Source organism: Schistocerca nitens, chromosome 1 (assembly GCF_023898315.1).
Source record: "Schistocerca nitens isolate TAMUIC-IGC-003100 chromosome 1, iqSchNite1.1, whole genome shotgun sequence".
NCBI classification, from domain to species: Eukaryota; Metazoa; Arthropoda; class Insecta; order Orthoptera; family Acrididae; genus Schistocerca; species Schistocerca nitens.
The window spans coordinates 827,900,015-827,917,088 of record NC_064614.1 but is presented as its reverse complement, the minus strand read 5'-3'; the positions used below and the strand labels follow the sequence as shown (position 1 = coordinate 827,917,088).

General features: G+C 48.6%; 1 protein-coding gene across 1 annotated transcript in view; it reads left to right on the top strand.

Annotated features, from left to right (window-relative positions):
- LOC126205909 (transient receptor potential cation channel subfamily V member 4) overlaps positions 1-17,074 on the top strand; it is a 247,344-nt gene that overhangs the window by 49,489 nt on the left and 180,781 nt on the right. Inside the window, exon 5 of the mRNA XM_049938875.1 lies at positions 11,218-11,435. Within this exon, the coding sequence (XP_049794832.1) occupies positions 11,218-11,435 (218 nt within the window). The remainder of the gene's footprint in view (positions 1-11,217; positions 11,436-17,074) is intronic.

Here is a 17,074-nt window from a genome sequence, read left to right as displayed (position 1 = left end):
ACGTGCCGCTTGCCTTGAAGGTTTTTGAGGCCAACGCTGAAACAGTTCCAAAACCGCAGTTGTGGAATCATCACTTGTAGCTGTACGAGGTCACCCTGATCGACCTTTTTGCACATCCACGAATTTCGAATTTGTCTCGTAGCCGTGTAATTGTTAACCTTGAAGGTGGTTCTGTACCATATCCACTGTCTTCGAACCGCAGCTACATTCTCAAACTTCCAGTACCACTTAATTATCTGCTTCCGCGCTTCAAAGCTCAAACACACGTCCCCCATGTTGCAGTTACTTCCTTGCCACTGCTGCCACCTGTTGAAGAAACATAACATTACTTTCTCACAGATATTTAACCTTGTAGAACGGGAAATAAATTGTCTATGACAGTTCAAAGTGTGTATACATTTTTTGGACGCACCCGGTATATCAGCTGCCTGATGACATGCCTATCATTTCGTTAATAATCACAGTTATTGTTTGCACTTACGTAAGACACTGCACGACATTAGAAAAAGTTTGCAATAAAAAATAGGTTTCATAATGATTTTATGCTTGGTGCATATTACATAATATTTCAGTGCATATTAAATTTAACTGACATATCGAATTTTTCTTTAGAGTTTGGTAGGGGCCTGTATCATCAATTTTGAGGAAATTGATCTGATGTAGCACATTCATATCCGATGGCGGATGCCAGCGATAAAGTCAGAATAAAATATTTACAACATTCCTCATATTTCATAAACGATCCGAGAAACCGAAATTAGATTTCGGCAAATGATAGCACGCAAAGAGGATAGTATTTTGCCATATGGTTGTTATGCAAAGCTTCATTATCTACCATGTTATTGCACTAACTATAAACTTTTTCGATGAAAGAATGTAATTTTGAAGGACCATAGATAGTCGGTGAAAACAGAAATGGTATGGGTTTCGGAATAACATTAGTGAAGACATTATACTTTTATTTTTATATCGAGGATATGCCTTTTACAAGCTATTGACCTTACTTTTCCTCCATTTCTCGCTTAATAAAATCAATAAATCAATATTTCACAATTGTCTCTCAGCTGCATCTGCACAACATATTGGTGAGGTGACACTGTGTAAAATCCGCTGTGTTTTGCCAAAAGAAGCAAATTTTAGTATGGCAACAAGATAAATGTAGGTCTTACCCAAAATTCGTCACTCATGACGCTTCTCTGTAAGTTACAAGTGATTAACAAGCCAGACGAAAATAAATTGCTGCTTTAGTTGCATTTTCAGCGAAGTTCTTTCTAGATACTAACCAAAGCAGAAATGACAGTTCTTTTTGAATGGTCACCATGCAAGTGTGGGCGTGGAGGGGCCCCACTTAATATTTACGAAAAATGTGAGCGTAGGCTTGAGTTTAGAGAGCCTCTTCCCTTCCAGCGCTCGTCATTTCCCCTACATCCCCTGCCTGCAACCTCCACAGCTACCGCTCTCCTCAGCTGTGCCCTGCCGATTGTACACTTACCATCCACCTCATTCTGTGCGCTCTCTACACAGAGCAGTAGTCTGTGGACAGTGAGTTCATGGAAAGTATTCACCCTCCGATAGTATAGTTTCCACTGCTGCTTAACTGTGAGGGCTCAAAATGACCATTCACAGTGACAATACAGAGACAACGCTGCTAAAGCGCTGTAAATGTGTCCCATGTGATGGTTGCGCATGACGTTTTGAAATGCTTTCGCAGCACTGGAAGTATGTCATATACACGGTGATTTCGCTAACTGAGATCACAATATAGGAAAAGATCCATGAGAGGACAGGGAGTAAAAAATCGAAAAGGTGCTCTTTGAGGAGGACTGACTACTTTCTTTGATTGAACCATGTAAATTAGTTCTTGGAATTTTCTAAGTAGTTCCTCGTGAGATACTTAGTGCCTTCCTTCAAGTTTCAATGCTTTCAGTTCTTGTGTAGACATCGCACATCTTGAAAAGCATACTTACAATGCGTATCTTTCACTCACGAGAATTTTGTACTAGGGGAGTGGTGCCAAGGAATTCCAAAAATTGAGCGCACCCTCAGTCTCGCTTCCATCTCACACTTACAAAGGATAGCACATTTTTACACATTTTTCTACTGAATAGAACAACGTGATGCCGATGTTGATCGTAGCAGTTTTAACTTACAAATAAACTTAAGAACGCCTTTACACACACTCAGTACAGAAAATCGTGCCGTCGAAAGACTATTAATACTGTTTCATTTCCATACAATACGTTTCAGAAAAATATGCTACTTCTCTTGAAAACGACGGACTGTGGTTTGAGAAAATATTACTAATACACGACATTGTACAACATACGCACATTCAGGACTCATACCACATTAGTACATTCGACTGTTTCTTAAGTTAAGCCATAATATAAAGATTCTAAAAAAGATATTAATTTGAATTTAATACATCAAGACGCTTTACCTTGTGTCCACGTTGCGTCCATTTCGTGTCAGGCCAAGAAACTCATATAAGAACGCTACTATGGCGAGCGATCCCCCGCGTTTCCTCCCAGCGCTGCCTGGCTCTCGTGCTGTTATCAGAGGGCGTTCACATTCGATACAACCTCGGCAGTCCCTCAGCTGTCGCGTCTGCCACAGCTGCCCGCGCGATGTCCAGCACTGGAAACAATGCTTGTTATTTACATAAAATGAAATGGACAATAAAATAACCGTTGGGACCGGAAACGTCACAGAAAAAAACCTTCCACTCAGATTTCTCAGTATTTATATCACACTCTTTCGTTAGTGATCGAGCGCTCTATGTATATTTTTAAGACACGTGTCAGCCTAATCTTTTTAGCGTCCCATCCACCTGACCGACATAAAGTACAATTAATCGAAGTTTGTCACATATTTTAGCCTTAACTGAGCACAAATACTGCTATTTCTGACTTTTAACTAAGTAGACAACCCTATTTCATCGTGAAGCTCTAGTTACGAACCGAAAGAATCTAAAAATGGAGGGCCTATTTTTATTCAGTAAACGAGAAACGAAAAGGTTCAGCTTTAACCGTAAGAAGCCTTGTCAACAACGTGAAATAATTACATGTTACCTTATATTAACTTGTCCTCATCCTAAAAGTTGGTTTAAACAAGGAGTTCATTTGCAAGACCTAGTACTTGTCTTCCTCCAACCTTTCAGCTGAATTGTCCACATAGATCTAAGAGGAACTACAGTATACCATGGACTGTGAACGATAGAGCAATTCGTCATTTTTCAGTTGCGTAGAGACGCAAATAAATACTAGAAATGAAACAAGCGGAAGTGATGATATAAATCCCTGGACCAACTGGGTACTGAAGCCTGGAACTTTGGAGTGACAAATTGACACTTGCTCACTGAGGCATCGAGCCCAGTGACTGGAATATTGAGCGCCAAATTCGCCAGTCAGGCAGAACCAATGGAACCAAGTCCTCCGCCTACATCGACTGTTTCTGGCACACAATACAGACTCCTACTTGCTTGTTATGATTGTTACGTGTTTCCAAGCCGTTATACCACAGTATTCGCAAGACCCAATGATTTCTAGAGGCTGTAGAAGATCCAGTAGCTTTTGAATACTACTAATGAAGCACTATTTTTCGGACAAAAATCAAAAATCATTTTCGTATAAGTATTCGAATGGAAAAATTCCACTTTGGTACTGCATTGTCTTTTCACTTAATCTCACCTACCAAAATATTAACTACACTTTTAAAATAAGCACAGCGGTCGCTTCGGAGTGCTGTAAATGGACTGTGGGGAAACGGGAAAAGAAGAGAACCGAAGCGTTTGAGCTATTGTGATGCAAAGAGATGCTCAAAATTAGGAAGACTTATAAAAGAGGAAATGAGGAGATTCTCCGTAGAATCGGCGAGGAAAGAAATATGGGAAAACACTGACAAGAAGGAGGGACAGGATGACAGAATATGTGTTAAGGCATCGGGAAGTAACTTCCATGACACTGGAAGGAGCTGCAGAGGGTAAGAACTGTAGGGAAAGGCAGAGATTGGAATGTGTCCAACAAATAACTCAGAACGTCGGGTGTAAGTGCTATTCTGAGCTGAAGAGGCTGGCACAGAAGAACAAGTTGTGGCAGGTCGCAACAAATCAGTCAGAAAATTGATGACAAAAAAACAAACCGATCGTGTGTAACTGGTTTGGCATCAGCACAGTAACATGAGTCGACGTAGAGACGAGACGGATAGCAGGAAGGAGCTATCGTGTTTGGACGTGGCCATCACTAAACCCTGAATAAAGTTGCCCGATTTGTTGGTGTATTATTGCGGACTCTCCAGCATGTCTACAAGAAATAGTGTCCCTCTCGGAGCCATGTAAAACGGCGTAAGAGCAGTGGTTATAAAAATATTCAAAACGACAGGGGGCAGAGGCGGGTTCACGCCTTGTCTGTGACAATCGGCTTTGAAATCGACGGTAATTGCAATTATCAGTAAATGCAGGTCTATCCCAAACCAGTTTCCGAGAGAAAATTACGAAGGGAACTGCATGGAATGGATATTTGGAACCGGATTCTTGCTCATAGTAGCACATGAAGGTGCACATCTTCAGTGGATGAAGCAGCACAGAAACTGGGCAGTGGCTGACTGGAGGCGTGTAGTGCTGTCCGCGAGCTGTGATTTTCCCTCTTTTCAGATGATGCAGGGCGTCGAGTACACCGACGACTTGATGAGGTGTGGAGGGTGAAGTTCAGACTGGAGTTGGTTCTGTGGTGTTTAGGAGGTGTTACTCGTACCATAACTTGGTCCCAAACATCCAGGGTACTGTGAATATGAGCCAGTGTGTTTACCTCAACATTCTCGTTGATCTAGAGCTGCCCTTTCTTCTACACATTCACAGTGAGTATGCTGTGGACACTATGATCTACCAAGATGGGAATAGTCTTGTTGACAGGATTGAACGCATACATTTACATAATGGCAAGACAGAGAGTTAGGAACCAGGTATTAAATTGCAGGACATTCTCAGGGGTAGATGTGGACTCTAACCACAATTTATTGGTTATGAACTGTAGATTAAACTAAAGAAACAGCTACATTGCTGAAGACCGAGGTAAGACTGATGGGACGGTACGAGGAGACAGCGGATGGCGGTTTGTCGGGTTTGAAGAACATCAGGATACGGGAGGTTTTCCACAGGCCTGGGTATCAACCGGTGGACAGGACCACATTATACAGTCTGGCCAGGGTGGAGAGGAAGCAGGCGGGAGCTTCACGGAGGTGGCGATAGGTAACACGGTCGTGACCGGGAGCGGTGTTGCGTTTCGTGCGGAGTGTAGTGATGATATCCTGAGTAGTAATAGGGGCATTGAGTTTGTTGGGTGTAATGTTGTCCAAGTACTGGAAGACAGGGGCGGGGGGAGGGCGAGCGGTGTCAGTTCGATCGTGGACATCGGGGAAGAGGTCAGCTCCGCTTTTTTTTTTTCCTTTATTGTTATTTTAAACCTGTACAACAGGCAGGCTGTCAGCAGCAGTCTACGCTGCTCTTCAGCCATAGGATACACAATGAGAAAAAACACTGAGAAGACACATAAGTTACAGAACGGTGGGCAATAATACAGTAGACACATAAAGACAAACACGGAGCCGTTCACACTCGACGATAATCCACACTGCAAACTGTTGATACGACGCACAAACACTGAAGAAGACGATGGCACTGGTGAACGATGGAGTGTGACGGTGAACACTGAACACTAAACATGACGGCACACACGAGACACTGATAGCGGTGATCTCCGGCTCGCGAATGTCCACTTAGCGTGTGCGAGTCCAGGGACCTGCCAAGAGGGGAACAGGGGTGAGGTGGGGGACAGGGGAGAACAAGGATGCCAATGGTTGAGGATACGGGGGCAGGAGGAGAGGGACAGGGGAGGGGAAGCCCGGGGGAGGAGTGGGGAGAAATGGAGGAGGGAGGGAAAAGGGAGAGAAGGGAGGGAGGGTGCCCAGAGGAGCAAGCACAGGAGGAGGGTGGGAGGATCAAAGTTGGTAGGAGGTGTAGATGGAGGGGAGGAGGGCATCATCAGGGAGAGGGAGCTGGCGGAAGCCACCTTGGGAAAGGGTAAGGAGGGTGGAGAGATGGAGACCGGGTGGGACGTGCGAATACAGGCGCGACAGCGGGCGGGGGTGGGAGAGCATCGGGGAGACGAGCGGGTGAGGAGGATCGAGTTTGCGGGAGGTGTACAGGATCCGTATCCTTTAAAGGAAAAGGAGGAGGTGGGGGAAGGGGATGAGATCGTACAGGATCCGCGTGGGGGAGGGGAGACGGATGCGATAGGCGAGGCGGAGAGCATGACGTTCAGGGATTTGGAGGGATTTATAAAAGGTAGGGGGGCGGAGATCCAAGCCAGATGGGCATAACAAAGGATAGGGCGGATGAGGGATTTATAGGTGTGGAGGATGGTGGAGGGGTCCAGACCCCACGTACGGCCGGAGAGGAGTGAGGAGACTGAGTCGAGAGCGTGCCTTGGCTTGGATTGTCCGGAGGTGGGGAGTCCAGGAGAGGCGACGGTCGAGGGTGACGCCAAGGTACTTAAGGGTGGGAGTGAGGGCGATAGGACGGCCATAGATGGTGAGATAGAAATCAAGGAGGCGGAAGGAAGGGGTGGTTTTGCCTACAATGATCGCCTGGGTTTTGGAGGGATTGACCTTGAGCAACCACTGGTTGCACCAAGCGGTGAACCGGTCAAGATGGGATTGGAGAAGGTGTTGGGAGCGCTGCAGGGTGGGGGCAAGGGCAAGGAAGGCAGTGTCATCGGCAAACTGGAGGATGTGGACGGGGGGTGACGGTGGCGGCATGTCCGCCGTGTACAAAAGGTACAGAAGGGGGGAGAGGACGGAGCCTTGGGGCACACCGGCGGAGGGGAAAAAGGTGTAGGAATCTGTGTTATGGATGGTGACATAGGAAGGACGGCGGGAGAGAAAGGAGCCGATCAGATGGACGTAGTTAATGGGAAGGGCGAAGGTTTGGAGCTTGAAGAGGAGACCGGAATGCCATACGCGGTCATAAGCACGTTCGAGGTCCAGGGAGAGGAAGATTGTGGAGCGACGGGAGTTAAGCTGGTTGGAAAGGAGATGAGTGAGGTGAATGAGAAGGTCGTCGGAAGAGAAGGACGGCCGAAAGCCACACTGGGTAACGGGAAGGAGGCGGTGCTGGCGGAGATGCTGGTGGATGCGGCGGGTGAGTATAGATTCCAGGACCTTGCTGAAGACTGAGGGAAGACTGATGGGACGGTAAGAGGAGACGGCAGACGGCGGTTTGCCGGGTTTAAGGAACATGAGGATACGGGAGGTTTTCCACAGGTCGGGGTAGTAACCGGTGGACAGGACTACATTGTAGAGCCTGGCCAGGGTGGAGAGGAAAGAGACAGGAGCTTCACGAAGGTGACAGTAGGTGACACGATTGTGACCAGGAGCGGTGTTGCGTTTTGTGCGGAGTGTAGCATGGAGATGTAGTGATAGGGGCATTGAGTTCCGTGTGTGCAATGTTGTCCAAGTACTGGAAACCAGGAGCGAGGGGAGGGACAGAGGTGTAAGTTCGATCGCGGATATCCGGGAAGAGGGAGTAATCGAACTGGGGATCATCGGGGATGGAAAAGACATCGGAGAGGTAGGAGGCAAAGTGATTGGCCTTACTAAGGGTGTCAGGGAAGGGGTGATCATCATGGAGAAGAGGATAGTAGGGGGAGGGTTTAGTTCTGGTAAGGCAACGGAAGGCTGACCAGAACTTGGACGAGTTGATAGGGAGGGTAGAATTTAAACGGGTGCAAGTCTGTCGCCAGTCCCGGCGTTTCTTAGCCGCGAGCAAATTTCGAATGTGTCGCTGTAGTTGCCGGTGGCGTCGTAGTGTGTCCGGGTCACGTGTGCGGCGGAAGGCACGGTAGAGACGGCGGGATTCACAGAGGAGGAGGACGGCCTGCGGGGGTAAGGTAGGACGGTGGGGGTGGACGGCGACAGCAGGGACGTGGGCCTCCACAGCCTCAGACAAGGTCTGCTGGAGAAAGGAAGCGGCATGTGTGACATCGTCGGGGTGGTGGTAGGTGAAAGGGTGGCTATCGACCCGGGTGGAGAGGGTATCCCGGTAGGCATTCCAGTTGGCAAGGGAATAGTCATGGACGTACTTAGGGGGAGGGTCATTACGAGGGTCGGGGCGGGGGCGACGACTGTCTGAAACGGTGAGGAGATGGTCGCTACCAATAGGCTCCAGGACATCCACCGTTATGCGGCCAAGGAGGTTGGGGGAGGAGAGGATAACATCGGGAGTGGAGTTGGATGTGGGACGGGTGTGCTGGGGGATGGGGATGAGGTCGCCTTGAAGGGAGGAGAGGAACCGATGCCACCGCCGTAACTGGGCAGCGGAACGACTATGGATGTTGAGGTCGGCGGCGATCACGTAGGAGGAGAAGGTACGGTCGATGTGGGAGAGGAAGTCGAAGGGAATAGGGGCGTTGGGGCGGACATAGATGGTGGCGCAGGTAACGGTAAGGCCGGGGAAGAAGAGATGGTGGTGGTGGTTGTTAGTGTTTAACGTCCCGTCGACAACGGGGTCATTAGAGACGGAGCGCAAGCTCGGGTTAGGGAAGGATTGGGAAGGAAATCGGCCGTGCCCTTTCAAAGGAACCATCCCGGCATTTGCGGAAGAAGAGACTAAGGATCAGGTGATCGGTGGGGTCGGGAAGGAGAGGTTGGAGCCGAACGGGGATCTGGCGGTGGTGACCAATGGCAACTCCGCCACGCGCAATTGGTAGGGGATTATCGGAGCGGTGGAGGAGATAGGGCGAAGTGTGAATGGTGTGGTGGGGTTGGAGGAAGGTTTCATTAAGGAGGAAGGCATCCACGCGGTGGGTGGCAAGGGTGTGCAGGAAGAGGTTCTTGTTGGTGGGAAGGGAGCGGATATTGTTGAAAAGGATACGTTGCTGTCGCGCCATGACAGGGATTTAGACGAGGGTGTCAAGGCGGGAGAAGGTGAAATGGGCCTGGTTGTTGGAGTAGGTGGCGTACATTTTGAGTTGGAAAATGGAACGGGCGGCGAGGGATATCTGTTGGAGGGTGTGGGGGCGCTGAAAGGGATGGACATTCGGAAGGACGATGGTGAGGAACCTGATGATGTTCTCAGCAGTGGGGGGGGGGACGAAGGGAATTGCCAAGAGGGGTGGGGGCGTCTAGAGGACGGACAGGGATGGTGAGTTCAGGAGTGGTCGGAGGGGGTCGGGCTTTACACTTTTGGGAGTAGGTGGGATGGGGGAGATGGCAGGTATTGCAGGAAGGAGGGGATTGAAGGTTGGGGCACTGCCGGAGGAAGTGCGCTTGCCTACAATGCGGGCAGGTGGGGGCCTCACGGCACTCAGCTGTTGGGTGCGCGTTATAGCGCAGACACCTCTGGCAGCGCAGGGATTGAGGAGGGGAACGGGAGGGGTCGACCTTGTAGCGCTGGTTGAAGAGGAGGGCATCCTCCTTCAGGAGATGGTCAATGGAGGGGGCATCCTCTGAGAAAACCCGCATAAGGCGGGTGGGGCCGGCCGAGTGGAAAATGTGGCGGACCGCCCGCACCTCCAGCGTGGGATGCGCCTTGAGCTCCGCCAACACCTCCTCCTCTGTGATCGACGGACTGAGCCGAGTGATCATGGCGGTGAGGGTCGGAAGGCGACCCGGGGGTTGGAGGGTTGGATTGGGGGAGGAGATGAGAACGGAATCCCGTCTGGGAGTGAGGAGAGAGATGGGGGCACCAGGGAAGTGCTGGCGGGGGAGGAGGGAGAGATTCCGGGCCTCGAGAAGGGAAGGATCGGGACGGGAGAGGAGGTATTTGTATAAAGAGGGGGGGGAGGAGGAGGCGGAGGCGGAGGGAGCAGGGCCAGGTGGGGAGACATCCATGGCACCCTGGGAGGGGAAGGAGGATGGGGCGGAGCCTTTTTGGGAGCAGAGGAGGTGGTGGTGCCACTAGGGCGTTTAACGGCGGCAGAAGGGCGGGTGGTGATATGAGGGATGGGAGCTATAGAGAGGTAATGGGAAGGGACAGGTCCCGGCGTGGACGCAGCAGTCGGCGCCGGAGAAGGTGACGGTGAAGGCGACGGCGACGGTAACGGTGACGGTGGCGGCGGTGATGGCGAGAGCGATGGGGAGAGTTGGGCATGGACAGTGGCCCGACGGGCCACCACCCTAGCTGGAGCTGCAGTGACAGGCTGGGGGATTGGGGGGAAAGGATCAGAGGGAGAGGAGCGGGAGGAAGAAGCCGGAGAGGGGGCGACAAAGAGCGAGGGCGAAGGGAGAGTGAGAAGAGGTGGGATGGAAGGAGGGGGGTGTGTGTGACTGGGCACACCATGTTATAGTGGTGGTGGCGGCGGAGGGGGAAGTATAAACTATGGCTGTGGTGGTAGTGGTGGTAGTGGTGGTGGGGGCGGACATGACGAGAGGGAGAAACAAAAACGCACAGAACGAAAAAGAAAGGACAAAAACTGGGGACAGACGATGACGGATGAAGACGAAGACGAAGACGAAGACGGATGAAGACGAAGACGGACGAAGACGAGTCCCACGCTGCTGGCGCTGGCGCTGACGCTGACTCGACGGCGGGTGGCAGGAATGCTGCTGCTGCTGCTGCTGCTGCCACTGCAGACGGGACCGGGGCCGCTGCTGCTGCTGCTGCTGCTGCTGCTGGAAGGCCTGCTGGCTGGACCGCTGCTGCTGCGAGAGGGCTGGCTGGCTGCTGCTGCTGGAGGGCGGGCTGGCTGCTGCCGGCTGGACTGCTGCTGCTGGCCGGAACCGCTGCTGCTGGCCGGGACGACTGCTGCTGCTGCTCGGCTGGACCGTTGGCTGGCTGGCTGGCTGGCTGGCTCGCTGGCTGGCTGGCTGGCTGGCTGGCACCTGAAACCTAGCGCTTCGATTAATGTTGGAATGGCACAATCGAAGGGCGGTATCCTTGCGGAGTACTGCCGGAGATGTCAGCTCCACCAACTCACTGCCCTTTTATACCTTGAGTACGTGATACTACCGCCATCTGTGTATGTGCATAGCGCTATCCCGTGACTTTTGTCACCTCGAAGTAGAGTGGCCGAACATTACAATGAGACACTGTATCATGTAATCTCCCAGCTACCAACAACACTTCTCGACAGAGAAGCACTAGACGTGTCCCAACTAAAGTCACATGTCAGATGATGAGATACACTTAGCGTGCGCAGGAGTGACTGGAGTGGCCGTTTGCAGGCAGCTTCTTCCTGCCGCGCGACCAGCAGCGGCCGCGGCCGGCGCGCCACACGGACTACGAGGGCCTGGCCTACCTGGGCGAGTTCCCGCTCGCCTGGGCCGCCTGCTGCGCCAACGAGAGCGTCTACAACCTGCTGCTCGACCACGGCGCCGACCCCGACGCCCAGGACTCCTTCGGCAACATGATCCTCCACATGGTCGTCGTCTGCGACAAGCTGGTCAGTTCCAAACGGCGCTCCGCCATTCATTACACATCATCCCAAAAATACAAGTCTCGCTTTGTGTTACGTTCACTCTGGCTATAAATACTGCATATTACCACCAATACATTTATCGCCTGTTTTTCCTTCTTTCTTTCTTCTTCCTTTTTTCAACAAAAGTCTGTAGGCTGTAGAGCAGCGTAGTAAGCTGCTGCCAGCCCGCCCCCTTCGGGGGGAATTGAAAATCAATAAAGAAAAAAAAAATAATCCAATACACACTCTATACCCTACATCTCCTTTCCCAAGGTGGCTTCCACCAACTCCCCCTCCCAGATGATGCCCTCTCTCCCTCCATTTATCCCTCCTATCAACTCTGATCCTCACTCCCCCTCCTTTCCTCTGTCCTTTTCCCGGGCTCCCCCCTTCCCTTCCATCCTCTTTCTTCCCCACCTCCCCTCTCTTTGCCCCCTTCTCTCCCCCGAGTCCTTTTACATTTCCCTCCTCTGCCTCCTCTCATTCCGTCTCACGTCTGCCCTTCTCCCCCTTTATTAGTCCTCTCCCTCCTTGGTTCCCCCCCCCCCCCTTTTCGATTTTTCCTCTCCTCCCTCCTTGTTTTTCCCCCTACTCCAGGCCCCCCCCCCCCCCATCTGCCTTGGATCGGGAGTGTCATCTTTGTGCCATCTTTTTCGTGCAGTGTTTTACAGTGTGTTTTTCCAGTGCATGCTCTGTGTTGTGTCTTTTGGGAAGTGTAGCGAACAGCCATCATACTGTCGCTGGGTGTTTTTTTTTTTTTTATCTCTTGCGAACGGAAACCAGACTGTCGCCATGTTTTTTAATTGTGTGTCTACTACGTTACTTGTCTGATTCCTGTGTATTTTATCAACATTGCCAACCCCTTTTGCTTTCTGTTTTAACTTTCCGCATTTTTACGCCATTTTACACTTTAAATCACCATTTATCGCCTGTTTTTCCTTGTTTCTTTCTTCTTCCTTTTTTAAACAAAAGTCTGTAGGCTGTAGAGCAGCGTAGTAAGCTGCTGCCAGCCCGCCCCCTTCGGGGGGAATTGAAAATCAATAAAGAAAAAAATAAATAAATAAATAAACCAATACACGCAGCCTGCCTGTTGTACAGGTTTTACAATAACAATAAAGTAAAAAAAAAAAACAATACACGGTGGTCCATTGATCGTGACTGTGCCAAATATCTCACGAAATAAGCGGCAAACGAAAACACTACAAAGAACGAAACTTCTCTTACTTGAAGGGGGAAACCAGATGGCGCTATGGTTGGTCCACTAGATGGCGCTGCCGTAGGTCAAACGGATATCAACTGCGTTTTTTTTTTTTTTTAAATAGGAACCACCATTTTTTATTACATATTCGTATAGTACGTAAACAAATATGAATGTTTTAGTTGGACCACTTTCTTCGTTTTGTGATAGATGGCGCTGTAATAGTCACAAACATATGGCTCACAATTTTAGACGAACAGTTGGTAACAGGTAGAAAAATTGCTAGTAACGAAGATATCACTTTATGGCAACAGTACAACGAGGTTTAGGACGACAAGGTTACACGGAGAGATATAAAGCGTGTACAACAGGCAGATGACACGAACGTAAGAGCTGTTTTGTATTTATGTGAGACGATGAAACTGCAAAAGTTTAAGCATTAAGAATTCTAGCAGGACAGTACGAAGATAAAAACATTGTTTCTAATAAATTAAATAGCGTTTGGTTACGTTAACTAGAAAATATAATTTTTAACGTGACGTGTGAACAGCGACTGCAAATATAAGCGCATGTAAACAGCAAGGAAAATAGAATAATATTCTATTTCTGATCGGTCTGGTGAAGTTTTGTAATTGTGATTTGGTTCCCGTATGAGAGGACTGTCGAGTCGTTTTACAAATAAGTTAAAATGTTCTTACGGGTTAGATTCGAAAACACCATCTTATATAATCCGACGGTCTAACGTGCTTAACTTCTGAGTTATCGAATAATGGAGGTGTAGGTTGAGTAAAACGACAATTTTCACTAAGAGTTTAATTTCGTTGAATGACACTGTCCTTCGTTGTAACAGTGGGAGAGCATAGCTAGAGGTAAGTTAATGTTAACTTCACAGTGTAACACATTTTTATTTAAGTTAGTGAAGTAGTGCGTCGACGTGGTGGCAATTTGCTGCTACCGTGCAGCCACATTGCGACTTCTCATTCTCTGGAAGACTCAAAAACAACTTTCCAGCAGTTTCTGTAGATGTATTTGTACAGTATGGCACTACACACCATTTGTAACCCATTTTCCAAAACGTAAATTCCAAAACAAGACATCACTGTGAAATAGCGTTGTGACAGTAGGAGCAGCGAGCTACCGAGTGACTTCACAGGCATCATATGACTCGAATGGAGCGTTTTAGAGGGCTTTCAGATTTTTTTGAATTTCATTTCCATTTTTATAAAACAATACTGCAACTCAAGAGGAAAAAAAGAATATTAGGAGCACAATTAATCATTTAAGACAATTTCGAGGAAACAGTCAAATACCTATTGCCACAAAATAAGCAAGCGCGAGCTAGTGGAAGTGTCTGCGGCTCTCCTACCTTCACATCATACAAGTTAGGAAGGACAACAAAATAAAAATGGAATCCTTCTAGGATGATTTTGTTGTCTGTCTGTCTGACCGACTGTTAAGAATTCTTTCTCTCAGGAACAGGTACCAGTTGCAACCTGCAATTTATACACACACTAATTTCCATGATCGCTTGGCGCTGTAAACAAGTGAAGCTTATAACCGAGTGTAATCGAAATATATGGCCGTTTAAATCACATATTTTGACATTCGCAAATTTCCTTATCTAAACTTACGTGGTACTTCCCGTTGACTTAGAATAGTGAAATTTGGTCAAAAGTAATATTTCGCACTAAAGGTAAGGGAATAAATCCGACAGTTATTAATTTGTAATTATCTTACACGAAAAACAAAAATTGTCACTTCTTATTCGACTGTGTGCATGTCTGTCTATAAAGACAGCAACGGGCAATCTAATAAAGTTCAAATTCGTGTGACACACAAAGGTTTTTGGTCTTGGTGGCATGAACACCTTTAAGCTCCAAGTCAATGCAATAACAAGATATAGCCATTTATGTCACATACTTCGATAACTTGCCAGTGACCCGCTAGGTTAGCCAAGAGCGCTAATGCGCTGCTTCCTGGACTTGGGTAGGCGCGCCGGCCCCGGATCGAATCCGCCCGGCCGATTAACGGCGAGGGCCGGTGTGTCGGTCAGCCTGGATGCGGTTTTCAACATCCCACTAGATGAATACCGGGCTGGTCCCCATGTTGGGCCTCAGTTGCACAGCTTACAGACATTTGCAAACGTTCGCACTATTTGATGGCTTACACTAGACGCAGACAGCTGGAGTACACTACTTCCATCCCAGGGGGTACGGGTTGGCGTCAGGAAGGGCATCTGGCCACCCTCTGACACTAACATTGCCAAATCCATAGTAAGAGGGCCGACACCGCGTTGAGGTGGGAGAAAGTCCTAAGGACATGATGACTTCGATATCTTGCCAATATCAATACTGATAACAAGTAAAAATTGTCGAAATTCTAGATTTCTGGGATAAATGACCTATATACGCAATTAACTTTGTACGGAAACCTCGGTGCACAAGTCCTAATCGCGCTTATCCCAATTGTTTTATGTGAGGGAATGTTTCAGAGAAATTACCTTTTTCAGAATTTTACCAGAATGTCAAAATACGATTTCGAATATCACGTACAAGCAAATGGTCTGAGAATTCCTAAAAGACCACCGTCTGTGGCGTCTGCTTACCTTTGTTGAGCACTATAAAAATTACCTATTCGGGAGTAAACTGTGCCGACAGTCCTAGGCGCCTGCTGCTCTTGTGCTTGCTAGCAGGCATGCAGCCTCAGAATGGTGCCACGGAGTTGGCTGTCTGCAAAGGCACCATTACAATTTGTCTGTGTACAGGTACATTTTTAATATGCTCAGCAGAGGCGGGTGTGTGGTACCGAGTATGTTGCGGAATGGTGGGGGCTTAGACAGACCCTTTGCCGTGTTATTCGTTCATGTGTTAATGTTGTACTCCTCCATGATCAGGCAACAGGAGCGCGCGAAACAGGAGGGCTGTAAAAGGATGAGCATCCTTAGCTGCTTCAGATCACGTTCAAATTTCGTCGAATATTTTTGAACGGTCCCTAGTGGTTCCACCCTGCATAACATAGCAAAAATTACGGTCGCACTACATTCCAAAGGGGCCAGATCACGTCCAATGGGGTTTATACCTCATGATGTCCCTAGAGTATGATTAAATCGTCCGGGTGGGTCATCAGTGTCGAACATTGTCAAGTACAAGGTACTGTTGCTCATTGCACTGGACTTGGTGTTTTCGACAGTGAAATGTGTAGAAAACAACATTACAAGGAAAGTGGTGGTTTCAGTGACGCCCTTGTGGTACCTCTTGAGGACTTTTCGTGTCGTTTCTGAGCAGTGGTGTGTCTGAAATGTTTTCCATGGCCACCCATAAGAAAACGGCATGATTTCAATGCTGGGCATCGCGGTTCTGACTTCTGTCGCAGAGGCGGCAAAAGAAGGGATGTAACGTGTGTAGGAGGGAATGTAACGACCTTTCCATGAACTGATTTGTCGCCTTTTTTCCGCACATATCGATACCTTGCTGTGGAAGCGTCGCCGAGCCCACGGATGAAGGCCGGACGGTGTGGCCGAGTGGTTCTAGGCGCTACAGTCTGGAACCGCGCGACCGCTGCGGTCGGAGGTTCGAATCCTGCCTCGGGCATGGATGTTTGTGATGTCCTTAGGTTAGTTAGGTTTAAGTAGTTCTGAGTTCTAGGGGACTGATGACCTCAGAAGTTAAGTCCTATAGTGCTTGGAGCCATTTGAACCATTTTGAACCCAGGATGAAGCTGCAGTGCGCCACGCTTTTGTACCACTATAGGTTCTAGGCACTTTTGAGTGATCCTTTAATCGTGCTGCACAGTGTGTATATAGATAAAGATATACAGTAACGTCAATGGCTCCCGTTACACCACGAGCGAATTTTCATACATTATTTACAGTTCATATCATACTACATACAGAGACTTTCACAATGCAGAACCAGAGCCATCTGAGCAGTGAGTATCAGTCTGTGGTGTATGGCGAAGAGTCTCACTTATGTTTGTGGCTGTCACAGCACCATCACAACACCATCGTGTGCCTAGACGACTTGGTGAAAGTTCACAGGATACAGTGGTTCTCGAACTCCATATAACCGCAACCCCTGAATCATGATGTGGTGATGAGGTGAGGCTGAGTGTACAACTACAGGAGGGATCCGGTAATAATTGTTGAACGGGTGGTGAACGTTCAGCAGCATATGGCAAGAATGGGAGACCCCGTTGTCATTCATCATCATGAAACCAAATAGTGTATTGCAGCAGGCTGTTGCCATACCTTATACTGCACGTCACACCACAAATACCTTTAGGAATGTACGAATCCTAGACTGGCCTGCCCACTCCCCTAACCTGTCACCTATAGTGAACGTCAGGGACGTAATAGGAAGACATATAGTTTCACACCAGGCTCTATCTAGCAATCTTCCTTAACTGACACAGAATGTGGTTCAAGCAT